General features: G+C 44.4%; 1 protein-coding gene and 1 non-coding gene across 4 annotated transcripts in view; both read right to left on the bottom strand.

The window, feature by feature from the left end:
- LOC129564114 (steryl-sulfatase) overlaps positions 1-27,509 on the bottom strand; it is a 154,010-nt gene that overhangs the window by 35,826 nt on the left and 90,675 nt on the right. For all 3 annotated transcript variants that reach the window (XM_055437719.2, XM_055437720.2, XM_055437718.2), the window contains one exon: positions 364-501. In XM_055437719.2, the coding sequence (XP_055293694.2) occupies positions 364-501 (138 nt within the window). The remainder of the gene's footprint in view (positions 1-363; positions 502-27,509) is intronic.
- TRNAS-GCU (transfer RNA serine (anticodon GCU)) lies at positions 25,987-26,068 on the bottom strand. Its single transcript has one exon. It is a non-coding gene; the product is annotated as a tRNA-Ser (tRNA).

Below are 27,509 nucleotides of genomic sequence, written 5' to 3'. Positions count from 1 at the left end.
AAAGTGAAAGCGTTGGTCACTCAGTCGTGTCCGACTCTTTGCGACCCCATGGACTGTAGCCCGCCAGGCTCCTCCATCCGTGGGATTTCTCCAGGCAAGAATACAGGGGTGGGTTGCCATTTCTACCCCCAGGGGATCTTCCCAACCCAAGAATTGAATCCGCATCTCCTGTGTCTCCAGTTTGGCAGATGGATTCTTTACCACTGAGCTACCTGGGGAAGCCCAAATACACAAATAGATATGCATATTTAAAAACAGAACAGGACTAAGGTCCTCCAAGGTCCAGAAGAAGGTGAGCAAGGGCTGAGCTGGGGGGCCCAGGGCTGATACCACAGGCACTGCCCACCCGAACATATTTCTTACCTTTGTAGATCCCGTTACTGCCTCCTTGAACTTCCCCTTTGACGGTCACCTCCTCTACGTGAGCTCCTTGGTCGGAGGAGAAGTAGACCAGGGTGTTATTAGCGAGTTTCAACTCATCGAGGACGTCCAAGATCTGCCCTGTAGGGGAGGAAAACACTCAAGGTTAAAACAGCGCAATCTTTACAAAAGAAACACAGATGATCTGCGCTTGTGCACTCGTCCGGGAACTGGTGATGCTGAGGAGGAGACAGTCTTACACCCTGAGCCCTCCTGCCCATGCGGATTCTAATACGGGATGTGTCATAATCAGAAGGACCAACAGTGGCTGGGCACTTGGCAGAGACAACGAGAAAGGTTAGTCACGGTATTACGTATCATCTGTAACCATCATTTGAACCTCTAGGCATCGCGGGGCAATCCTCCAGGGAGACTCGATAAAGCATTCTAGAAGAACCAGGCTCACAGATTATGAGCTCTTTTGAGGAAGATGCTAGCAGACAGAGGGAAGATTATTGCAATCATCAGCTGGCCTTGGTCGTAAGGGCCTAAAATAGTCTACCAGATGCCATCAATATGTGTTAATATACGGGCTTTGTTTTTCTCCTTTCAACTTACTTCACTCTGTATGAAAGACTCTAGGTTCATACACGCCACTACAAATGACCCAATCTTGTTCCTTTTTTATGGCTGAGTAATAAGGGACTAGATCTGATAGATAGAGTGCCTGATGAACTCTGGACGGAGGTTCGTGACATTGTACAGGAGACAGGGACCAAGACCATCCCCATGGAAATGAAATGCAAAAAAGTAAAATGGCTGTCTGAGGAGGCCTTACAAATAGCTGTGAAAAGAAGAGAAGCGAAAAGCAAAGGAGAAAAGGAAAGATATAAGCATCTGAATGTAGAGTTCCAAAGAATAGCCAGGAAATATAAGAAAGCCTTCCTCAGCGATCAATGCAAAGAAATAGAGGAAAACAACAGAATAGGAAAAACAAGAGATCTCTTCAAGAAAATTAGAGATTCCAAGGGAATATTTCATGCAAAGATGGGCTCAATAAAGGACAGAAATGGTATGGACCTAACGGAAGCAGAAGATATTAAGAAGAGGTGGCAAGAATACACAGAAGAACTGTACAAAAAAGATCTTCACGACGAAGATAATCACGATGGCGTGATCACTCACCTGGAGCCAGACATCTTGGAATATGAAGTCAAGTGGGCCTTAGAAAGCACCACTATGAACAAAGTTAGTGGAGGTGATGGAATTCCAATTGAGCTATTTCAAATCCTGAAAGATGATGCTGTGAAAGTGCTGCACTCAATATGCCAGCAAATTTGGAAAACTCAGCAGTAGCCACAGGACTGGAAAAGGTCAGTCTTCATTCCAATCCCAAAGAAAGGCAATGCCAAAGAATGCTCAAACTACCGCACAATTGCACTCATCTCACACGCTAGTAAAGTCATGGTCAAAATTCTCCAAGCCAGGCTTCAGCAATATGTGAACCGTGAAATTCCAGATGTTCAAGCAGGTTTTAGAAAAGGCAGAGGCAGCAGAGATCAAATTGCCAACATCCGCTGGATCATGGAGAAAGCAAGAGAGTTCCAGAAAAACATCTATTTCTGCTTCATTGACTATGCCAAAGCCTTTGACTGTGTGGATCACAATAAACTGTGGAACATTCTGAAAGAGATGGGAATCCCAGACCACCTGACCTGCCTCTTGAGAAACCTGTATGCAGGTCAGGAAGCAACAGTTAGAACTGGACAAGGAACAACAGACTTGTTCCAAATGGGAAAAGGAGTACATCAAGGCTGTATATTGTCACCCTGCTTGTTTAACTTATATGCAGAGTACATCATGAGGAACGCTGGGCTGGAGGAAGCACAGGCTGGAATCAAGATTGCTGGGAGAAATATCAATAACCTCAGATATGCAGATGACACCATCCTTATGGCAGAAAGTGAAGAGGAACTCAAAGGCCTCTTGATGAAAGTGAAAGAGGAGAGTGACAAAGTTGGCTTGAAGCTCAACATTCAGAAAACAAAGTTCATGGCATCTGGTCCCATCACTTCATGGGAAATAGATGGGGAAACAGTGTCAGACTTTATTTTGGGGGGCTCCAAAATCACTTCAGATGCTGATTGCAGCCATGAAATGAAAAGACGCTTACTCCTTGGAAGGAAAGTTAAAACCAACCTAGATAGCATATTAAAAAGCAGAGACATTACTTTGCCAACCAAGGTCCGTCTAGTCAAGGCTATGTTTTTTCCCGTGGTCATGTATGGATGTGACAGTTGGACTGTGAAGAAAGCTGATCGCCGAATAATTGATGCTTTTGAACTGTGGTGCTGGAGAAGACTCTTGAGAGTCCCTTGGACTGCAAGGAGATCCAACCAGTCCATTCTAGAGGAGATCAATCATGGGTGTTCATTGGAAGGACTGATGCTAAAGCTGAAACTCCAATCCTTTGGCCACCTCATGCGACGAGTTGACTCACTGGAAAAGAGTCTGATGCTGGGAGCGATTGGGGGTGGGAGGAGACGGGGACGACAGAGAATGAGATGGCTGGATGGCATCACCGACTCGATGGACATGAGTTTGAGTGAACTCTGGGAGTTGGTGATGGACAGGGAGGCCTGGTGTGCTGTGATTCATGGGGTCGCGGAGAGTCGGACACGACTGAGCGACTGAACTGAACTGACTGAATATTCCCCTGCATATATGTAGCACAACTTCTTTATCCATTTGCCTCGAGGAGTCCGATGACGGGGTGGGGAGGAGGTTCAAGAGGGAGGGGATATACGTATACCGACAGCTGACATGTTGTACAGCATAAACTAACTCATCATTGTAAAGCAAATATTCTCCAGTTAAAGAAAAAGACGTCTAGGCAATGGCAAGCCACTCCAGTTCTCTTGCTTGGAAAATCCCATGGATGGAGGAGCCTCGTAGGCTGCAGTCCGTGGGGTCGCTAAGAGTCGGACACGACTGAGCGACTTCACTTTCACTTTTCACTTTTACACATTGGAGAAGGAAATGGAAACGCACTCCAGTGTTCTTGCCTGGAGAATCCCAGGGACGGGGGAGCCTGGTGGGCTTCTGTCTATGGGGTCACACAGAGTCGGACACGACTGAAGTGACTTAGCAGCAGCAGCAGCTTTCCTCATCACCTGGGAAAAATACTAAGCCATCAGGGCTCCTCGTGTATGAGGAAACATCTCTATAAATACTTTTTGATGAAGGAGCTTTCAAATAGTTACCATAGATACCCAGGCTTAAAACTGCCCATCATGAAAAAAATCTATTTTCTTCACACTTTCCTGTTCCTTATCTTGTTTCCCCCAAACTTCATGTTCTAGACTATCCCTAACATATTGCTGTTGTTGTTTGGTTACTAAGCGGTGTCCAATTCTTTGTGACCCCGTGGACTGTAGCCCGCCAGGCTCCTCTGTCCGTGGGGTCCTCCAGGCAAGAAGACTGGAGTGGGTTGCCCTTCCCTTCTCCACGGGATCTTCCCCACCTGGGGATCAAACCCGGGTCTCCTGCAGTAGAGGCAGATCCTCCACTGTCTCAGCCACCAGGGAATGCTAGGAAGTGGCACACACACAAGAAAGAGTGAAGTCTGATTCCAAAAGCCAGCCTCTCAAAGCCAGCACAGCTTAGCAGATGAACAGAGCCATGGATGGCATGGTATGACAGCTTCTCTCTTCATCACATCCACCCAGGAAGATGGGAAGCGAGTACAGAGCACGGATGACCCTACATCAGCTATGACTTCATCGATTGGTAAAGGTGAACCCAGGACACGTGGCGTATAGTCCATGGAGTTGCAGAGAGTCGGACACAACTGAGCGACTTTCACTCAACTTACTCATCTGCTCTCAAATCAGAAGAAAATGATGGTCAGACTAGAGGTATCTAAATTATCATTTCCACAGAGATCCCTTCGAGTCCCATGGTGCTGGCTTCATCGGGTCAATGCATCCAGCTAGTTATACTGTGGGGTATTAAAGGGTCTGAGTTGGTTTTCTGAGGTCTGCTAAGAGCTTTAACTGCTTCTCAAGTGGCTCAGCCATAAAGAATCTGCCTGCCGATGCAGGAGACGTGGGTTCGATCCCTGGGTCGGGAAGATCCCCTGGAGGAGGAAATGGCAATCCACTCCAGGATTCTTGTGTGGAGACTCCCATGGACAGAGGAGCCTGGCGGGCTGCAGTCCATGGGGTCCCAGAGAGTCGGACACGACTGCGTGACTAAATCACCATCATCACCCCGTGGCTGACACTCCACGCTCCCAATGCAGGGGGCCCGGGTTCCTTCCTTGATGAGGGAACTGAAGCCCACCGGCTGCAACTGAGAGTTCAGAGGTCACAGCTGGAGACCCCCACGTGCCATGGTGAACATCAGCCATCCCGTGTGATCTCACGTGTGGCAACGGAGATCCTGCTCAGCCAAATAGATAAATATTTAAAAAAAAAGACTAAATAAAAAAAAATTAAAAATTAAAAAAATAAAGATTAAAAACTTTTTAAAAAAGACAATAACTGAATATTGGTAATCGGCCAAATAAATAAATATTAAAAAAAACCAATAATCAAATATGGGTAATCGGCCAAGTAAATAAATATTTAAAAAAAGACAATAACTGAATATGGGTAACTGGCCAAATAAATAAATATTTTAAAAAAGACAAAATTAAAAAATTATAAATTAAAAAATAAAATAAAGCTTAAAAAAAAAACAGTAACAAAATATGGGTAATTGGCCAAATAAATAAATATTAAAAAAAAGACAATAAGTGAATATGGCTAAGCCTATCCAGCAGACAGATCAAGCTCCCCCGTGGAGTCAGGCCCTCCACCCCGGGGGCTGCACCCTGACTGACTTTGTCTAAACAAAGGGGGTAAAAAGCTACAGAGTCCACCCTCCGTGGAGGTGGCAGACATGATTTCCAATGCAAAAGCAACATCCGATTCATCTGTCACCAGACATATTCTTGCTATCTGATTGCAACGCCACAGGCTACAGGACGTTCAATCTCTCTCAATGCTTCATTCCAAACGATAAACGTTCCTGGAAGCCGCGCCACGGAGATGAATGTCGTCCTCAGGATCAAGGGATAAGACGCACAGGATCGTTTCAGCGAGTTGTCTCCTGTGATCAATCATCGCCAGCCAGACATTTATTGGGCTATGCTTTGGCTCAGCTCTGCAAACCACCTGTGCACCCAGGATTGGGGTAATTGGACTCTGACACTAATTTAAGGCTCATCACTTTGCGAATGGTAATTAGTTTAATGAGTTCGCACAGGAAGGAGCAACAAGGCAGAGATATAACCCCAACGTACACTCTGACGGAGAAGGAAATGGCAACCCACTCCAGTATTCTTGCCTGGAGAATCCCATGGACAGAGGAGCCTGGTGGGCTGCTGCCCATAGGATTGCAATGAGTGGGACACGACTGAAGTGACTCCATGCATGCACTGGAGAAGGAAATGGCAACCCACTCCTGTGTTCTTGCCTGGGGAATCCCATGGACAGAGGAGCCTGGAGGGCTACACTCCATGGGGTCTCAAAGAGTCAGACACGCCTGAGTGACTAAACACACACACACACAGACGTGAAAGGAGTCTATCTGAAAAGGCTACACACTGCATGATTCAACTCTGTGACACACTGGACGACGCAAAACCACGCAGACGGTAAAAAGATCGGTGCTCGTCAGGGGCTGGGGATGAGGGAGGGCAAGTGTTGTGTATGACACTGTAATAATTACACATTTGCCCCAACCCATAGACAGTACACTGGAAAAGACCCTGATGCCGGGAAAGGTTGAGGGCAGGAGGAGAAGGGGACGACAGAGGATGAGATGGTTGGATGGCATCACTGACTCGATGGATGTGAGTTTGAGCAAGCTCTGGGAGTTGGTGATGGACAGGGAGGCCTGGCGTGCTGCGGTCCATGGGGTCAAAAAGAGCTGGACACGCCTGAGTGACTGAACTACAAAAATACAAGGTACAAATCCAATAGTGACCTGTAAGGACAACTATGTATTTTAACTGATATTAATGGGGTCGCAAAGAGCTGCACATGATTGAGCCACTGAACTGAACTGAACTCAATGTATCAATATTGACTCGTCAGAAGCAACACATACACTGTGCAAAGGTGGTCTAGTGGTTGGACTTTTGCCTTCCAATGCCGGGGGTGTGTGGGTTCAATCCCTGGTGGGGGAGCTGAGATTCTACAAAAAGACAAATGAACAACAAGAACAACAACAAAAAAAAGCAGAAGCAATAGCATAACAAATTCAATAAGGACTTTAGAAATGGTCCACATCCAAAACAAAAAGCTTAAAGAAAAAAGAGACTACAGCAAATCGTGTGCAGAAGAAATGAATATCATAAAACTCTGTGCTTTCTGCTCTGTTTTCCTGTAACCTTAAAACTGCTATACAAAGAAAAATAGTCTACTGCGAATTTCCTGGCAGTCCAGAGGTTAGGACTTTTATGTTTTCACTGCCGAGGGACCAGGTTCGATCCCTTCCTGGAGAAGGAAACGGCAACCCACGCCAACATTCTTGCCTGGAGAGTTCCATGGACAGCGGAGCCTGGCAGACTACAGCCCGTGGGGTCGCAAAGAGTCGGACATGACTGACAGAATAACACTCGGGGAACTGAGATCTTCCAAGCTTCTCGGCTTGGTTAAAAAAAAAAATTAAAAAGAAGCGTTATTAAAATAAACAAGCAGTTTAAAAAAATCCTCTGCAAATTTTTAAAAGATGCCTTTCAAATGCCATGATGGCTCCCACATTCAACCCGTGTGGACAAAAAGCCTACTGAAAAAGGGATTAACAGAGGAAAATTTATGCGTCGAACCTGGACTGGTCACTTATGATAATATACATGCTACAATTCCATTCTCTCCAATCATTCCACCTTCACCCTCTCCCACAGAGTCCCAAAGACTGTTCTAAATGCCTATGTCTCTTTTGCAGTCTCTTATACAGGGTTCAGGTTACCATTTTTCTAAATTCCATATATATGCATTAATATACGGTATTGATGTTCTTCTTTCTGGCTTACTTCACTCTGTATAATTGGCTCCAATTTCATCCACCTCATTAAAATTGATTCAAATGCATTCTTTTTGATGGCTGAGAAATACTCCATTGTGTATATGTACCAAAGCTTTCTTATCCATTCGTCTGCAGATGGACATCTAGGTTGCTTCCATGTCCTGGCTATTATAAACAGTGCTGCAATGAACATTGGAGTACATGTGTCTCTTTCAATTCTGGTTTCCTCGGTGTGTATGCCCAGGAGTGCGATCGCTGGATCATACGGCAGTTCTATTTCCAGTTTTCTGAGGAATCTCCACACTGTTCTCCATAGTGGCTGTACTAGTTTGCATTCCCACCAACAGTGTAAGAGGGTTCCCTTCTCTCCACACCCTCTCCAGCATTTATTGCATGTAGACTTTTGGATAGCAGCCATTCTGACTGGTGTGAAATGGTATCTCATTGTGGTTTTGATTTGCATTTCTCTGATGATGAGGGATGTTGAGCATTTTTTCATGTGTTTATTAGCCATCTTTATGTCTTCTTTGGAGAAATGTCTGTTTAGTTCTTTGGCCCATTTTTTGATTGGGTCACTTAGTTTTCTGGAATTAAGCTGCAGGAGCTGCTTGTATAATTTGGAGATTAATCCTTTATCAGTTGCTTCATTGAAAAAGGGATTAAAAATCAGAGCGTGCAGAGGGTTGGGAATGGCGGACGTTTGATCCCAGAGCCCCCTGGTTGACCGCTACCTTTCCTCAGGCTGCTACATCCTCCCATGACCGTTTTCCCTGCAGGCTGTTTTCAAACCCAGACAACCCAGCAGCCGCACTCACCACACACAACCCTTCTACTAAAATATATCTCACATCTTCCATCATCTTCACACTCCTCCCTAGATATCTCCTCCAAATTCCAATATTTGAAACGACCATGGTAAGATATTTCGTTTGCCCCCATCCATTCCTTCGCTCCATCACCAAGAGTGATAACTTGATCATTTTCATCAAAAGGACCATATACCACTGAGCTGGGATTAAGAATCCCAGAGAATCTAGCTGATGCTCCCACGCATGGATACCTGAAAAAGCGTCGCATTTCTGAATCTCTTTCACTTCTTTTTCCCCCTGAGAGAGGCACCCTCGTATCTCATACTATTTGGGTCTTAAACGCCAGAATCTCATTCGAAAAGCCCATTAGCCGTTAGATGTTTCATGACACTGATCCTATAAAGGTCTAACATATTTCTCGTCTAAAAAAATTCTGCAGTGAAATCTCCGGTGGGAACAAATGCCGCTGTATTATTCTTGCTTTCAGACCCATACGCTGCAAGTCAGAGGTCCGCAAATATTATCCTTCAGAGGTTCTCAAGGTATAATGACACCAATTTATATCGGATGATAGTTCTGAATTACCGGTGGAGGGCTGCAGGATAGCGTATAAATGAAATGTTTTATTTCCACAGCTTCCCCAAATTCTTACTGAAATGAAACAAATACAGAAAACAAGCCATTTTCGAGAGCACTTTGTTATCTAACTGGAGACAGCAAGATTGACTGTATTGGGGAGGAAAAAAAATGAGGGCTTGCTGATGAAGGTTCGGTCGTTTTAAAGCGGAAATCTTGGAGGTGTGAAAATGACAGTCTCTCCTCCCACAAGCGTGAACGCAGGTTGAAAGATGCCTGGGTTCTGGGGAATTGGTTCCTTCCACTGATTCATGCCACAAGCAAGAGTCATGTCACATTCCCCTGTGATGGACAAAGTGACATAGAAGGTTTTCCAGTCCTCAGGCAGAGTCCTAGGTCTTGCCTGAGACTGAGTTGCCATCATGGCGAATTAACTGCTCAGGGTATGGCCTCCAAGTCTTGGGTCCCTGGTTTGCTCACTGCGGTTCTTGACCTCTGAGTGGGTGCACGCGTGCTAAGTTGCTTACGTCATGTCTGACTCTCGGTGACCTTATGGGCTGCAGCCCTCCAGATTCCTCTGTCCGTGGGATTCTCCAGGCAAGAGTACTGGAGTGGGCTGCCATTTCCCTCTCCATCTAAGTTGGAGGTCCTAACATATAACAGTAGAGGGTTGCCATGAGTGATGACAGAGAACTGCATTGCAAACTCCCAGACCAGGATTGAGTACTCAATGCAGTTTAGCTCTTCTTACAGCAGAGTTCAAAATCAGAGTTAAACCATCAGCTTGCCTGACATCAAAACTACAACGAGGTACTACCTCCCACAGGTCAGAATGGCCATCATTAAAAAGTCTACAAATGTCAGAGGGGTTGTGGAGAAACGGGAACCCTCCAACACTGCTGGTGAGAATGTAAGTTGGTGCAGAACAGGACGGATGTTCCTTTAAAAACTGAAAACAGAGCTACCGTATGATCCTGCAATCACACGCCTGGGCATATATCCACAGAAAACTGTAATTCAAAAAACATACATGCATCCCAATGCTCACAGCAGCAGTAGTTACCATAGCCAAGACTTGGAAGCAACCTACATGTCCAGGGAGAGAGGAAGGGAGAAAGCAGAGGAGGTACACATGCAGAATGGAATTTTCAGTTCAGTTCAGTTCGGTCACTCAGTCATGTCCGACTCTTTGCAACCCCATGAATCACAGCACGCCAGGCCTCCCTATCCATCACCAACTCCCGGAGTTCACTCAAACTCACCTCCATCGAGTTGGTCATGCCATCCAGCCATCTCATCCTCTGTCGTCCCCTTCTCCTCCTGCCCCCAATCCCTCCCAGCATCAGGGTCCTTTCCAGTGAGTCAACTCTTCGCATGAGGTGGCCAAAGTACTGGAGCTTCAGCTTCAGCATCAGTCCTTCCAATGAACACCCAGGGTTGATCTCCTTTAGAATAGACTGGTTGGATCTCCTTGCAGTCCAAGGGACTCTCAACAGTTCAAAAGCATCAATTCTTTGGCAATCAGCTTTCTTCACAGTCCAACTCTCACATCCATACATGACCACTGGAAAAACCATAGCCTTGGCTAGACGGACCTTGGTTGGCAAAGTAATGTCTCTGCTTTTTACTCTGCTATCTAGGTTGGTCATAACTTTCCTCCCAAGGAGTAAGGGTCTTTTAATTTCATGGCTGCAATCAGCATCCACAGTGATTTTGGAGCCCAAAAAAATAAAGTCTGACATTACTCAGCCATAAAAAAGAACGGAATAATGCCACCTGCAGCAACAGGTATGGACCTAAAACTTGTGATATTGAATTAAGTTAAAGAGAGAAAGACAGACGGCATATGATATTGCTTTATATGGAATGCAAAAAGTGATGCAAATGAGTTCATTCGTAAAACAGAAACAGACTCACAGACATAGAACACCCACTTGTAGCTACCAAAGAAGACAGGTCGGGAGAAGGGATAAATTCAGTTCAGTTCAGTTCAGTTCAGTCGCTCAGTCGTGTCCGACTCTCCGCGACCCCATGAATCACAGCACGCCAGGCCTCCCTGTCCATCACCAACTCCCGGAGTACACTCAAACTCATGTCCACAGAGTCGGTGATGCCATCCAGCCATCTCATTCTCGGTCTTCCCCTTCTCCTCCCGCCCCCAACCTTTCCCAGCATCAGAGTCTTTTCCAGTGAGTCAACTTGTCTCATGAGGTGGCCAAAGTATTGGAGTTTCAGCTTTAGCATCAGTCCCTCCAATGAACATCCAGGATTGATCTCCTTTAGAATGGACTGGTTGGATCTCCTTGCAGTATAAGGGACTCTCAAGAGTCTTCTCCAACACCACAGTTCAAAAGCATCGATTCTTCGGCGATCAGCTTTCTTCACAGTCCAACTCTCACATCCATACATGACCACGGGAAAAACCATTGCCTTGACTAGACGGACCTTGGTCGGCAAAGTAATGTCTCTGCTTTTTAATATACTATCAAGGTTGGTCATAACTTTCCTGCCAAGGAGCAAGCGTCTTTTAATTTCATGGCTGCAATCAGCATCTGCAGTGATTTTGGAGCCCAAAAAAACAAAGTCTGACACTGTTTCCATTGTTTTTCCATCTATTTCCCATGAAGTGATGGGACCAGATGCCATGATCTTTGTTTTCTGAATGTTGAGCTTCAAGCCAACCTTTTCACTCTCCTCTTTCACTTTCATCAAGAGGCTTTTGAGTTCCTCTTCACTTTCTGCCATAAGGGTAGTGTCATCTGCATATCTAAGGTTATTGATATTTCTCCCAGCAATCTTGATTCCAGCTTGTGCTTCTTCCAGCCCAGCGAATTTGAAATTAAAAGATATACAGTACTTTACATAAAGCAGATAAACCATAAGGACCTACTGTATAGCAGAGGGAACTATACTCAACACCTTGTAACAATCTGTAACAGAAAAGAATCTGAAGAAGTTGTGTGCGTCTATATAAAACTGAATCGCTTTGCTGTATACCCGAAACATTGTGAATCAACAATACTTCAATAAAAAAAATTTTTTAACCAAACTGTCTAATGGAAGACTGGCTATTTCAGCAAATCTGGCTTTTCTCTTGTTTCCTATAAGGAAGGTCGATTCAGGCAAAACATGGAAACAAAAATGCCGTGACGTCGCTATTCACTCTTCTGGAAACACCGAGCTCATTAAGGAAAGAGAATATCTCCCGAAGCAGACACCCACCAGGAATATATAAGGAAGAATTTCCACCTACTCAGTGTAATGCAGGGAACACAGGAAACGCTAGAAAAGTTTCCCTAAAACTATTTCATTAAGTCCTTCCTGTGATCAACAGGTGAATGATGGGACGCAAATGTTCCTGAAGAGGGTAGGCTCTGAAGATAAATAAGAGAGTATCTGTTAGTAATTGCACCAGCTGGTGGCAGCTATGACTCTCTGCAGGGCTTGGGGAAATACTAGGTGTTGTTTCAGGGAGCAAGCTTCACCCTATGTTCTGATGCCCCCCTGAATCAGTTGCCGGGACAGACAAATTATGCTGTCATTGAGCCTACAAAGGCAATTCTTCATTAGCTTACGTGGGATGAGCAGTATAGCCAACATGGCCATCTTTGTCAATGTACTGACGTTGTGTGCCTGCTCAGTTGCGTCCAGTGCTTTGCAACTAGCACTGGAGCCCATCAGGCTCCTCTGTCCATTGTCCAGGCAAGAAGACCGGAGTTGGCGTCACCATTTTCTCCTCCAGGGGATCTTCCTGACCCAGGGATTGAACTGCTGTTTCCTGCATCGGCAGGCAGGTTTTGTTTTTTTTACCACTGAGCTACCTGAGAAGACCTTTATGTTGCTGTGTATTGTTCAGTTGCTCAGTCGTGTCCGACTCTGCAACCCCGTGGACTGCAGCATGCCAGGTTTTCCTGTCCATCACCAACTCCCAGGGCTTGCTCAAACTCATGTCCATCGAGTCGGTGATGCCATCCAACCATCTCATCCTCTGTCATCCCCTTCTCCTGCCTTCAATCCTTCCCAGCATCAGGGTCTTTTCCAATGAGTCAGTTCTTCGCATCAGGTGGCGAAAGTATTGGAGTTTCAGCTTCAACATCAGTCCTTCCAGCGAATATTCAGGGTTGATTGGCTTTATGATTGACTGGTTTCATCTCCTTGTAGTCCAAGGCACTCACAGGAGGCTTCTCCAGCACCACAGATCGAAGGCATCGGTTCTTTGGCGCTTAGCCTCTTTTATGGTCCAGCTCTCATATCCGTACATGACCACTGGAAAGACCATAGCTTTGACTAGACGTACCTTTGTTGGCAATGTAATGGCTCTGCTTTTTAATATGCTCGCTAGGTTGGTCATTGCTTTGACTAAATACAATAGATAGATAATTAGGATGATCAGGGTAACTAAGCAGCATGAAGCTGCGGGATGGAAATGTTTTCTACGAAAGATCCTTTCCTGATGTGGCTTCATTTCACTTCTCGGGTTCCCTCCTGTCTGAGTCTCCAGGAAATTCATGCTTATTCTGTGTTGCCCCTGGTAGCTATGACTACACGGAGATTTCCTCTATTAAGCCCATCTCTGCCTTCATCGCAGCTAAACTGTGAGATTCCCTGCTCCAGCATGTGTTCCCCACCACTTGGGATGCTTCCAAGGCTCTGCTTAACTATCTTCTCCGATTAACAATAAATTCTGTGTTTTTTCCATGCCCCCCAGGGTGTTGGAGAAGGAAATGGCAACCCACTCCAGTGTTCTTACCTGGAGAATCCCAGGGACAGGGGAGCGTGGTGGGCTGCCGTCTATGGGGTCACACAGAGTCGGACACGACTGAAGCGACTTAGCAGCAGCAGGGTGTTGCATGGGATGGAAATGATTTTAATAACTCCAACCAGTCCTTCTTAGAGAAGGAAATGGCAACCCCCACTCCAGTGTCCTTGGCGGAGCCTGGTGGGCTGCCGTCTATGGGGTCACACAGAGTCGGACACGACTGACGTGACCTAGCAGCCGCAGCCGCAACCAGTCCTCATTCTCAGTGAGCACGCCTGTGCTTTTGCGCACGTACACAACAGCAGCGTCACCGTGTGTGTTCAGTGGCATTGCACGTGTGAGTCTGGGGGGGAAATCAAAGTCAACATGCCTTCAGGTCGGAGGAAGATTCTGTGGTCAGTGTGGTCATCGCCTCCCCAGGAGGATAAGTGTCACAGAGAACTGGTTGACCCGGGCAGCGGGCGCTCAGACAGCAGGCAATCATTTCAGAGGGCAGCTCTCGGGAGGGAACACAGGTCTCCCCGCTCTTGATGGACCTACGCCTCTGCATCTGCTGGTCTTCTCTGGGTTTGCAGAGAAGAAAGCCTGCATCTTGTTTGCTCTGTGCAAACAGCCACCGGTTGAACTTGCCAGGGGAGGTTATCCCCGCTTTGGGATGGAGACTGACATTGCCCACTGGTCCAGGGGGCGCTTTCTATGGCCAGCGCAGAGCTCTAGAAAGGGATCGGCCAGAACTTCTCCAGCGATGGGAGAGATGACCATTACACTTTCCACGTTGCTCAGTTGCTAAGTTGTGTCCAACTCTTTGAAACCCCGTGGACTGCAGCACGCCAGGCTTCCCTGTCCTTCACTGTTTTCCAGAGTTTGCTCAAACTCATGTCCATTGAGTCGGTGATGCCATCCAACCACCTCATCCTCAGCTGTCCCCTTCGCCTCCTGCCCTCAATCTTTCCCAGCATCAGGGTGTTTTCCAACGAGTCAGCTCTTCACATCACGTGGCCAAAGTACTGGAGCATTTGGGGCATAGTCAGTTTACAATGTTCTGATAGTTTCAGGTAAACAGCAAAGGGACTCAACAATATATACATATACATGTATCCATTCTCCCCTAAACCCTCCTTTCATCCAGGTTGCCACATAACATTGACCTATCCATTTTTTAAATCTCAGGATTAGATTTTTTTCCCCCTTTGGCATTGCATTGGACCATCTATAAGGCTGAGGATACCAAATGGAAAAATGATGCTTCTGTTTGCAGACACCTTGACATTATTCACAGATTCAACTCCTCCTCACCATTCAGATTAAAACCTGGACATGCTGGGACTTTCTTGGTGGTCCAGTGACTAATAGGATACCACACTCGCAATGCAGGAGGCCTAGGTTCGATTCCTGGTCAGGGAACTAGATCTCACATTCCACAACTAAGAGTTTGCATGCCACATCCAAAGACCCTGCATGCTACAAAAGAGTTTGCATGCCACAACCAAACACCCTGCATGCTACAACTAAAACTTGGTGAGGTCAAATAAATAAATATGTATTTTAAAAAAAGTGGATACATTGACTACCACCCCACCAAGCTCCGGTCTTGTGTCCAAGTGACCTCCAGCTTGCTGCCTGCAGCTCCTGAAATGTCCATCTAACTCTGGGGTGACAGGCTGACTTCACGGGGAGAGCCCAAGCTCTTAGAAGCAATTCAGTTCTGTCCCTAAGATCCTGAACACCAAAGCCACGGGCAGAAGGGCTCTGCGGGGAATGTGAAGTCCAGAGTGAACATTTCAAATAGAAGATGAAATAGCGACAGTGCCGTAAAAAACCCACAAGATGGTCCAAACACCTGTCTCCTTTTCCATCACGGACTTTTTTTTTTTTTCTCATCCATGAGTTTTCTACTCAATAGAATGTGGGTTATATGTACATTTTCAGCAAACATGCTTCACCCATCTGTGAAAGGGAGAGTAATAATAATAGCAATAATAATAATAGAAGCTAGCATTTATTAAGCACTTGTTGCATACCCAGCACTGTGCTGACTCTTCTAAGTATGTGACTTCATTTCATCTGACTAATTCAACTCATTCAAGCAGGTGTTAACACATCACATAGCAGGAGTTTTTTTAACGTCTTTACTGAATTTGTTACACTGTTGCTTCTGTCTGAGGGTTTGCGTTTTTGGCCTCCAGGCCTGTGTGATCCTAGCTCCCTGACCAGGGATTGAACTCCCACCTGGGGCATTGGAAGGCAAAAATCTTAACCACTGAAACCACCCCCCTCACAGGGGAAGTCCGCATGCATAGGAATTATTGCTTTTGACCTTTCGACAAGCGCTAACTGGGTGTCACGACTCGAAAGCAACAAGTATTCAAATCTGCTCCTCACCCCTAATTTTGATCTCACCTTTCAAATATAGACACTGGTCCTCCGTGGAATACCATTTAAACATTGCTTTAAGTCCATCTCTCAAATCCTAATTTATCTTTTCTTGCTATGCCTAGACATATTTGATTAGCAAATTAAATGTGCTAACCAGAAGCGGCTGAGGGAGAAGGCAGTGTTATACACAACACCCCTGTGATACCCAACATGCACACGCTATTCTTTTCTGCATCTGTTTAATTTTTTCTTCTTTCTTTTCAGTTGGAGGATAATAGCTTTCCAGTGCTGTTGTACAGGTTTCTGCTGTACATCAAAGTGAATGGGCCATGTGTAAACATATTCCCCCTCCTTGTGAGTCTCCCTCCAGACCCCATCCCAACGCTCTAGGCCATCACAGAGTGCTGAGCTAAGCTCCCGGTGCTATACAGCAGCTTCCAACCCGCTCTGTTTTACACGTGGTCGTGTCCAGATGTCAGGGCCACTCTCTCAAATCATCCCACCCTCTCCTTCCCCCACTGCGTCCACAAGGCTGCTCCCTATGCCTCTGTCTCTGTTCCTGCCCTGGAAACAGGCCCATCAGTACCCTTTTTCTAAATTCCATATGTGTGGGTGTGTGTGAGCTGACGTACAATATTTGCTCTTCTCCTGCTGACTTATTTCACTCTCTACGACAGACTCTAGGTCCATCCACATCCCCACAAGTGACTCAAATTCTTTCCTTTTCATGGCTGAGTAATATTCCACTCTCTCTATATAATAAAGTTCAGTTCAGTCGCTCAGCCTTGTCCGACTCTCTGCGACCCCATGAATCACAGCACGCCAGGCCTCCCTGTCCACCACCAACTCCTGGACTTCACTCAAACTCATCTCCATAATATCGCATATAATATATATATATTCCATATAGAGTGGAATATATATATATATTTTAGAGTGGAATAATATATAATATTATATATTATATGTATTATATTAATATATTATAATATATTATATATTATATAATATATTATATTATATACAATTTAATATATATTATAGTATTCATATATTGAGCTTCCCTGGTGGCTCAGAGGTTAAAGCGTCTGCCTCCAATGCAGGAGACCCAGGTTCGATCCCTGGGTCGGGAAGATCTCCTGGAGAAGGAAACGGTAACCCACTCCAGTATTCTTGCCTGGAGAATCCCATGGACGGAGAAGCCTGGTAGGCTACCGTCCACGGGGTCGCATAGAGTCGGACATGACTGAGCGATGGAACGGAATGGATGGAACGGAACGGATTCATATATTATATTATATTATATTAATATATTATATTATAATATATTTATATTGTATAATACATTTAATATATTGATTATATTAATATAATATATTTATTAAATAATATATAATATAAATATATATTAAAATAAATATATTATATTAATATAATCTATATATTAAATATATAATATATATTTATATAATATATAATATATTATCATTATATTATATTATATTATATATTATATATAATGTTATATATTGTATATATTATATATTTTATATTATATAAATATATTATAATATATAATATTATATATTATATCATACATATCACATATATTATATTATTATATTTTTATTATTTTATTATTATATTATATATAATATAGTATATATTATTATACATTATTATATTATATTATATTTATTATATAATATATTATTATATTATATATATTGTAAAATATATATTATTATATTATATATATTATATATTATTATATTATATATTATATAATATATATTATTATATTATATATTATATAATATATATTATTATATTATATATTATATTGTATATATTATTATATTATGTTATATATTTAATATATAGATTATATTATAATATATTATTTATTATATAATATTATATAATATTCCACTCTAAAATATACATATATATATATTCCACTCTATATGGAGTGATGGAAGGACTGATGCTAAAACTGAAACTCCAATACTTTGGCCACCTCATGCAAAGAGTTGACTCACTGGAAAAGACTCTGATGCTGGGATGGATTGGGGGCGGGAGGAGAAGGGGACGACAGAGAATGAGATGGCTGGATGGCATCACCCACTCGATGGACATGACTTTAGGTGAACTCCGGGAGTTGGTGATGGACAGGGAGGCCTGGCGTGCTGTGATTCATGGGGTCGCGGAGAGTCGGACACGCCTGAGCGACTGAACTGAACCGATATGTATTCCACTCTATACATGTTCCACAACTTCTTTATCCATTCATCTGTCCATGGACATCGAGGGTGCCTCCATGTCCTAGATACTGCAAAGAATACAGACCTCTCTAGAGTGTGTGAGACGAAGTCAAGAATGCAGGGAGGGATGAACTCCTAGGATACAGAAGTAGGAGGAAAATCGTTGGAGGCCTTTGCTCCAAAGAGTCTTGTCTTATAGATAAGCCGCAGCTGGAGAGGAGACAAGTCTACTTTCTCAATTCAGTCAACAAACTGGAAGTTTTTTCTGGCTACAGAGAAGCAGTGTGGCTTACTGGTGCCTGGGCAGTCTTACACAAGTGACTGAGCCTCTCCAAACTTCACTTCCTCACCTTCAAAGATGATAAAAATCTCTTAGAACACCACCGATAGGCCGCCACTAAACAATCCACGTTAGACGTTAGATGAGTGACTAGCATATGCCAACTTTAGATTTTCGCTACTGTGAGTCAATAAACACTTACTATGCTTGTTGTGATAGCTGCTGTGGTTCTGGAGCCAGAAATTTTATTTATGCTGTTTGACTCAATTGGGCAACTTGATTCCTCGATAATTTATGGTGTTATCTTCTTTAGGGAAATGATTTTGCAGAAGAGCATTAAAACATACTCATTTTAATTTGAGATGTAAATTCAAGGTAAAATAATATGCATCCTGGGCTCAAGAATATAAAAATTAAGCTTCTGGCTTTGCAAAAAAAAAAAAAAATGGTAACACGATTACAGAGTTTATGAAGCCCAGAGGTTGACGATTTATAGGATAAATTAATTTGGAGAATGAAAATCAATATTCTACATAGTGAATTTCTAACTAAACCTTATGGCCAAAAGTCTGGATTAACAGACTGCAACTGTTCCTATCCCAGGGCTGTCTCCCCATCCTAACTGGTCGACTCTGTACTGTCTGCATGTCTAACCTGAGGCTGAAAAAACTGAATCTTTCTGCAGAAGATTACTATTTTGTCACAAATACTGGAAACTCACACAGGAAGGGAAGATAACTTGAAAACATATATAAAGTTTGTATATAAAACTAATGTTTTACATATATATATTACGTAATACATATATGTGCTTGCTTGCACGCATGTTAAGTCACTTCAGTCGTGTCTGACTCTTTGCGACCCTATTGACTGTAGGCCACCAGGCTCCTCTGTCTATGGGATTCTCCAGGTACGACTATTGGAGTGGGGTGCCATTCCCTTCTCCAAGTGATCTTCCCGACCCAGAGATTGAACCCGTGTCTCTTACACCATCTGCATTGGCAGGCGGATTCTTTATCATTAGTGCCACCTGGGAAGCATATATACTATATTATATATAATATATATATATATACATCCAGTGGTCATGTATGGATGTGAGAGCTGGACTATAAAGAAAGTTGAGATCCAAAGTATGGATGCTTTTGAACTGTGGTGCTGGAGAAGACTCTTGAGAATCCCTTGGACAGCAAGGAGACCCAACCAGTCCATCGTCAAGGAAATCAGCCCTGAATATTCATTGTAAGACTGACTGAAGCTGAAACCAATTCTTTGGCCACCTGATGGGAAGAACTGACTCATTGGAAAAGACCCTGATGCTGGGAAAGATTGAGGGCAGGAGGAGAGGGGGACGACAGAGGATGAGATGGTGGGATGGCATCACCGACTCGATGGACTTGAGTTTGGGTCGACTCCGGGAGTTGGTGATGGACAGGGAGGCCTGGTGTGCTGCTATTCATGGGGTTGCAAAGAGTCGGACACGACTGAGCAACTGAACTGAACTGATATGCAACCCCGTGGACTGTAGCCAGGCTACTCTGTCCATGGGATTCTCCAGGCAAGAATATTGGAGTGGGCTGCCATTTCCTTCTCCAGGGGATCTTCCCGACCCAGGGATCGAACCTGGGTGTCCCTCATTGCAGGCAGACGCTTTACCCTCTGAGCCACTAGGGAAACCTTATATACACACACACACACACACACACACACACACATGTATATACATAAATGTAAGCAGATACATTTTGCTACCCTATCATTTGATTTTCATTGATATTTTCTGATAATTTATATGAAGCTTCCCAGACGTGCATACCTCACAGACATATAAAATCAAGAATAGATTAATAGAGAAAAATTGCACTTTGGCAGATAAAAAGATTCATTTGCAAGAGCAAAGCATTGAAAATTAATGCCATTGATGCAGATGGCCAATAGGCGCATGAAAAGACGCTCAACATCAGTAATTATTAGAGAAAAGTGAAAGCGAAGTCGCTCAATCGTGTCCTACTCTTCGTAATCCCGTGGACTGTAGACAACCAGGCTCCTCCCTCCATGGGATTCTCCAGGCAAAAGTACTGGAGTGGGTTGCCACTTAATTATTAGAGAAGCAGGGATCAAAACTCTTAACGACCTATCACCTCACACTGGTCAGAGTGGCCACCATCAAGACGTCCACAAATAATACATTCTGCAGAGAGTGTGGCGTGAAGAACCCTCCTACACTGCTGGTGGTGATGTAAATTGGCACACTCACTATGGAGAACAGTACAGTTGCTCCTTAAAGAACGTAACATACAGCCACTGCTTGACCCAGTGATCCCACTCCTGGGGGATATATCCAGAGAAAACCACAATCTGAAAAGATACATACTCCCCAGAGGTCATTTTTGTTTGTTTGTTTAGTGGCTCAGTCGTGTGCAGCTCTTTGCAACCCCACGGACTGTAGCCCGCCAGGCTCCTCTGTCCCGGGAATGTTCTAGGCAAGAAGCAGTATTTACAACAGCTAGGACATGTGTGCTAAGTCACTTCCGTCGTGTCCAACTCTGTGCGACCCTACAGACTGTAGCCCGCCAGGCTCCTCTGTCCATAGGGGTCTCCAGGCAAGAGTACTGGAGTGGGTTGTCACGCCCTCCTCCAGGGGATCTTCCCGACCCAGGAATCAAACCCCCATCTGCCATGTCTCTTGCATTGGCAGGAGGTTCTTTACCACTCACTGGGACATGGAAGCTACCCAAATGTCCATCGACAGATGAGTGGACAAAGAGGTGATGCATATGTACACAGCAGGATGTCACTCAGCCGTAACAACATAGACGGAAATAACGCCATTTGCAAGCAACATGCATGGCCCTAGAGATTCTCACACTGAGTAAGTCAGACAGAGAAAGACCAACATCTTGTGATATCACTTATATGTGAGGTCAGACAGAGAAAGACAAAAACCGTATGATATCACTCATACGTGAAATCTACAAAAATGACACAGATGAACTCATCTAGGAAACAGATAAGACAGACTCACTGAAATACAGAACAGACTTCCGGTTGCCAAGCGGGAGGAGGGGTAGGGGGAGGAACGGACTGGGAATTTGGGATGGGCAGAGGCAAATTATTTTATATAAGACGGATAGACAAGAAGGCCCTAGGGAACTGTACTCGGTATCCTGTGATAAACCATAATGGGAAAAGACATGAAAAAGAACATATATATATATGTCTGCAAGTATAAGTGCATCAATTTGCTGTACAGCAGAAATTAACCCAACACTGTAAATCAACCATACTTCAATAAAAATAAATAAATCAGGAAAGAGACAAAATGTATGGAGAAGGACTTTATGGAAATTGGTTCCTTGATGACCCGGCTTGGCCCATTCTTCTACTGCTTGGGAGCAAAGAAAAGGTCTCAGAGAGTCAGTCGGCTGTAAAGACACTTTCCTTCCCAAACACATGATCTGCCGTTCCGTGCATGCACGCTCAGGCACTGGTGAGTGTGCATTCTACCCTGGAGTCATCACCACCCACAACACCTCTGTCGGTTGCAACTGCATGCAGACGGTCCTGCTCACAGGTTCCCTGTCCTTCAACTCAATCGAAGGGACCACTCCCTCCTTGATCAGCGATGCCTGACGCAGCCTCACTCCTGAGTACAAGATCGGTTTTTTGTTTTTGTTTTACTGCTGCCCCCAACCCCGCCCCTGGCTTAATTACAAAGCAACACCAAGCAAAATGCAAAGGCCACGTTGTTGAGACAAGGCAAAATGACTTCTCTCAAAGACAGCGCTTAAAGCTTCCAAGATCGTCAGAGACACTTATTTCTTGTAGCTTTCTCTCTTCCGAGCGCACGGCTTATTTACGTGCTGAAAATCAGATGCATAAATGCATGAATAAGATGGTTGTTACCGATGAGATTTGGCAGGTGGGCAACGGGGTGTCGACAGAGGTAGGTGACGGACAATTCTGCTTTCAAATGATCCAAGTTAAAAGGCTTAAAATGCTGTAATGCTGTCATTTGCACTCTCTTCTGACAATTGTCTTACTTCCGAGTGAAAAAAAACATATATATTATGACAGCAGTGTTCCTTCTCTAACGGTTTTGTGTGAACTGAAAACATGTTCCCCAAATCACAGTCTGTCACGGCTGACTCCAAGAAGAGCGTGTAGTTGAATGCCACTGGGCGTTCACTTTAAAATCGAAGGAACTGATAAACTAGGCAAATGTGTCCTTGGAGTCGAAGAGTGGATCTGATGTTAGTGACCTTAATGAATGGAATTTTGCGACAACTGCAGCAAGCACTCGGAAAACTCCAGAACCAACAGAGTTTTGTTTCGTTTGAGTTTTCTGCATCACTCATATCTGGGGTACCTGATGGACAAGATCCATTTTGGATGGAGAAAGGAGTTTGTTTACGGAAATACGCTACTTGAAGACCTCACCTCTCTTTTCTTCTACTGCTTGGGAGCAAATAAAGTGACTTACACAGCCCTCTGTAAAGAGACTTTGCTCCCAAATGCTTCCATGCTAACTGAAGAGTATAAAATCAGGGGCTTCTCTGGGGGTCCAGTGGTCAAGACTCTGCACTTCCAATGCCAGGGGTATGGGTTCAAAGTCTGGCTGGAGAACTAAGATTCCACATGCCATGAGGGGTGATCAAAAATGGTTTTTGTTCAGTTGCTCAGTCGTGTCCGACTCTTTTCGACCCCATGGACTGCATCACGCCAGGCTTCCCTCTCCTTGTCTATCTGAGCAGGCACATATACGTGTGTGTGTATGTGTGTCTGGTTGTGCATGTACAAGTGAGTCACTCTGCTTTATAAAGGAAATTAACGCAACATTGTAAATCAGCTATGTGGCGGTTTAGTGTCTAAGTTGTGTCCGACTCTTGCGACTTCATAGACTATACGTAGTCGCCAGGTTCCTCTGTCCATGGGATTCTGCAGGCAAGCATACTGGAGTGGGTTGCCATTGCCTTCCACTTCAACAAAATTAAAATAAATAAAGGTATCCTCCAGTAACAACATCCCATTTATTAGTTTCCAGAAGCCTTGCATTTCAAAATCTCGCAGCCAGCTCTCCCAAATGTCCTAACAGCACGGTTTCTTAAGTTTCTTTGGCACACGTCCTGAAGTTTAGTCTCTGTGTTTGGAAACTGAGCAAGGGATCTTTTTTGAATCCTGTCTTGTTATTTGATATATTTGACAGCCGCGGAAAGAAAATTGGACATAGGTGGGTCTGTATTAGTCCTTTTCTTTTACAGGGCACAGGTTGTCATCGCCTCCTAAATGTTTTCTTGCAGTTTTGAAACCTTATTACGTATCTCGCGATTCGGGTAAACAGTGGTCTGTAACGGAAACAGGTTCATCTCTCTCCTGTCTAGATCTGCTTGAATAAAAAGCCTGCTCATTAGGGCAGAGGATTCTGTAATGCTAGACCCTGTCAAAAGTGCCAGCAAGGATGCTTTCTGCAGCCTCTGTTTCCTGATTATCTGGGTAACCAGAGATTACAGTGATTGCACCCGAGGTCATATTCTGTCACAGAGCTAAGCTGCCATCCTGAGCAGATATCCAAGATTTGATACTCTGGAATCCACTGGTGCATTTCCTTTAAAAAAAAAAAATTCAGTTTCCACTTTGGGTATTTAGAATCCCATGGAACTTACTGAATGAAAAGCAAATTTTTACAAACTCAGGCATTTTTTTTTTAAAAGGTGTGTTACTAAGGATACCCTGGAAGAGAAACTTAATGCAAAAGGACAAGTGGAAACACGTCCCTCTGTCTCTTGCCCCCCAGAGAACTTAAAAGTCTTTTGAAAATTCCAAAATGGAATTTTTCAAGAAAGGAAGGTACCAGGGAGAAAATGAGGTCCGATTTGTTGCCTGAGTTGAGTTTTAACGACCGTGTCGTTGACGGCTCGAGAGTCAGAAAGAAAAACTGTTTGCTGAATATTTGAAATACGTTTTGTAAGCCAATCTTAGAGGTATGATTAGCAGAGAAGAACTCGTGAAAAATTCAGCCACGAAGGACAGGGCTTGTGAAAGGATCTGACTCCGCTTGATAAATAAGAGATTTTTTTTGTTGTTTAATTAAAAAAAAATGAAAGAAAACTGTCTGACCTCTTTAGGGACCAATGTGTGCATGCATGCTAAGTCACTTCAGTCGTGTCCAACTGTTTGCGACCCCATGAACTGCAGCCCACCGGGCTCCTCTGTCCATGGGATTCTGTAGGCAAGAATCCTGGAGTGGGTTGCCATGCCATTCTCCAGGGGATCTTCCCCACGCAGGGATCCAATTTGTGTCTCAAGTCTCCTGCATTGGCAGGCGGGTTCTTTCCCACTAGCGCCACCTGGGACACGGTAACTTTCCAAAAAAAAGATGCCTTCTTTCAGTATAGACTATCATGCACAAAGTAAGTTATAAAGACGTATCGTACATCATGGGGAATGCATGAAATAGTTTATAATGTAACTATAAGTGGAGTATAACCTTTCAAAGCTGTGAATGATGCCTACCTGGTACACTTGTAACTGATACTGTATCTCAACTACATTTCAATACAAAATTAAATTAAAAATTGATAAAAAATAATAGAGTTACCACCTTTCACCCATCCTAGCGACATTTTATCCACCTGTTTCTCCCCCAAAGCTTTGCTGCTGGGGAATTAACTGGGGTTGGAAGGCTTCCTCGGAAAGTGTGTGTCCTGCTGAAACGCTGAGGCAGGCCACTGGCCACATATGGGGACTTGTCTCTTTCTTAAAATCTCTCCAGGCTCCTCTGAACCTCCTTCCAGACATTCATTCATTCCTCCTTCCTCTGGGTTATTTCAAATTCACTTGGAAGAATCTTAACTCCCGTGTTGCTGTTTCCCAGTTGCTAAGTCATGTCCAGCTCTTTGCGACTCCATAAACTGCAGCACGGCAGGCCTCCCTGTCCATTACCAACTCCCGGAGCTTGCTCAGATTCACTTCCATCAAGTCGGTGATGCCATCCAACCATCTCATCCTCTGTCTTCTCCTTCTCCTCCCACCTTCAATCTTTCCCAGCATCAGGGTCTTTTGAAGTGAGTCAGCTCTTCGCATCAGGTGGCCAAAGGATTGGAGTTTCAGCATCAGTCCTTCCAATGAATATTCAGGACTGATTTCCTTTAGGATGGACTGGTTGGATCTCCTTGCGGTCCAAGGGACCCTCAAGAGTCTTCACCACAGTTCGAAAGCATCGATTTTTGCATGCTCAGCCTTCTTTATGGTCCAACTCTCACATATGTACATGACTACTGGAAAAACCACAGCGTAAGACTATACAGACCTTAACTCCCTTGCTGCTACTGCTAAGTCACTTCAGTCGTGTCCGACTCTGTGTGACCCCATAGACGGAAGCCCACCAGGCTCCCCTGTCCCTGGGATTCTCCAGGCAAGAACACTGGAGTAGGTTGCCATTTCCTTCTCCAAAAACAAGAGCCACCCCTCACAGACTCAGCCAGCCGACAAGGATGGGATTCGAACCCACGCGTGCAGAGCACAATGGATTAGCAGTCCATCGCCTTAACCACTCAGCCACCTCGTCTAACTCCCTTAGGAACCCCTATATTCCCATAAGCCAAGGTCTCATCATATATTAGGCACACAGTGGCATGTATTAAAGGCGATGACCCTTTCCCTGTGACTTGCTGTGGACTGCACACCATTCTGATGGAAAAGGAACACCGCCCTGACCGCTGACATCACAAAGTGGTGGTGGGGGGAAACACGTGTGAAGGTAACACCAGGTGCAGGCAGGGCATGTCCTTTGCAGGCAGTGACTGTAACCAGTGGAACACTGCCCACCTCTCAAACTGCACGGCGGTGTCAGAGTTTCAGGATTTCCGCCACCCTTGTGGACTTTTACCGCCAGCCGTCTCATGTGTGGGCTTCCCCGGGGGCTTAGTGGTACGGGATCCAGCTGCTGTAAGAGATGTGGGTTCCATCTCTGAGTCGGGAAGTTTCCCCTGGAGGAGGAAATGGCAACCCACTCCAGGATTCTTGCCTGGAGAATCCCATGGACAGAGGAGCCTGGCAGGCTACAGTCCATGGGGTCGCAAAGAGTCCAACGAACATTAGCGACTAAACAGCAACAACAACCCATTGTGTAGAGCTTACACCGTATCTCTGCGGTCTGTCCTTTCTGGGTCATAATAATAATACAAGCAACAGTGATCACACAGCTGAGAACAAAGCCGTCCGAAGCTCCACAACGTGGGGTGAGATTGGCCATGGCGGACATTTAAATAAAAAAGGATCTTTTATGAATATGCTTTTACGGGTATGGAGAAACCCGCAGTGGGGAAAGTTATGCTCTGGATAGCTATGCTGTCTCCAAACATTTAGAAAGAAAACGCCCTAAACTTTAGAGTCTAAAGGACAGAGCTACAGCCCGTCTGCCTGATGGCTTGTAGCTCAGACTCCCATGGTATTTGAGGTGTTTCTTTTAAGCTGATACCTCTGTGTCATTTTACTACAGTTTCACCCAGAGTCCCCTTCTCGGTGACAGAGAAAGGGTCTTCCTGGAAAGAAGCCATATTGTTCAAAATGCTCAGAGGTAACATCCTGAGCCATGAATGTAATGGCTTAAGGGGAGGATTTTATTTTGGGCAAAAAAGAAAAAAAGGAAGAACACAACCACCCATTAATGATACCAGGGTCTACTGTAGGTCTCAAAGATTCAAAAACATGCTCCATTTTACTCACAACGGGTGAGGAGCAGAAACACACTGGCAGTTAGACTTGTTTTTCATGAGTGAGGGTAGGAAGATGTGTTGATCTAATTAAATGAAAAGTAATCAATACATGTGATGATCCTAGCAAAAGCCTGCTTGCCAGCCAAGACACGTCAGAGAGCTGGATACAAAACCGGTTACATTAACACACAACACTCATTAAAGAGATAAAATATTCTACTGAACCACACGACGAAGGACTATTCTACTGATTTACACTACCAAGGTGTGGAAAATGTAAGCTCATTTACA

Source organism: Moschus berezovskii, chromosome Y, assembly GCF_049115385.1.
Source record: "Moschus berezovskii isolate FMDL1 chromosome Y, NW_MosBer_1.0, whole genome shotgun sequence".
NCBI classification, from domain to species: domain Eukaryota; kingdom Metazoa; phylum Chordata; class Mammalia; order Artiodactyla; family Moschidae; genus Moschus; species Moschus berezovskii.
Note: the sequence above shows the minus strand (reverse complement) of the source record. Positions and strands in the feature narration are given on the sequence as shown.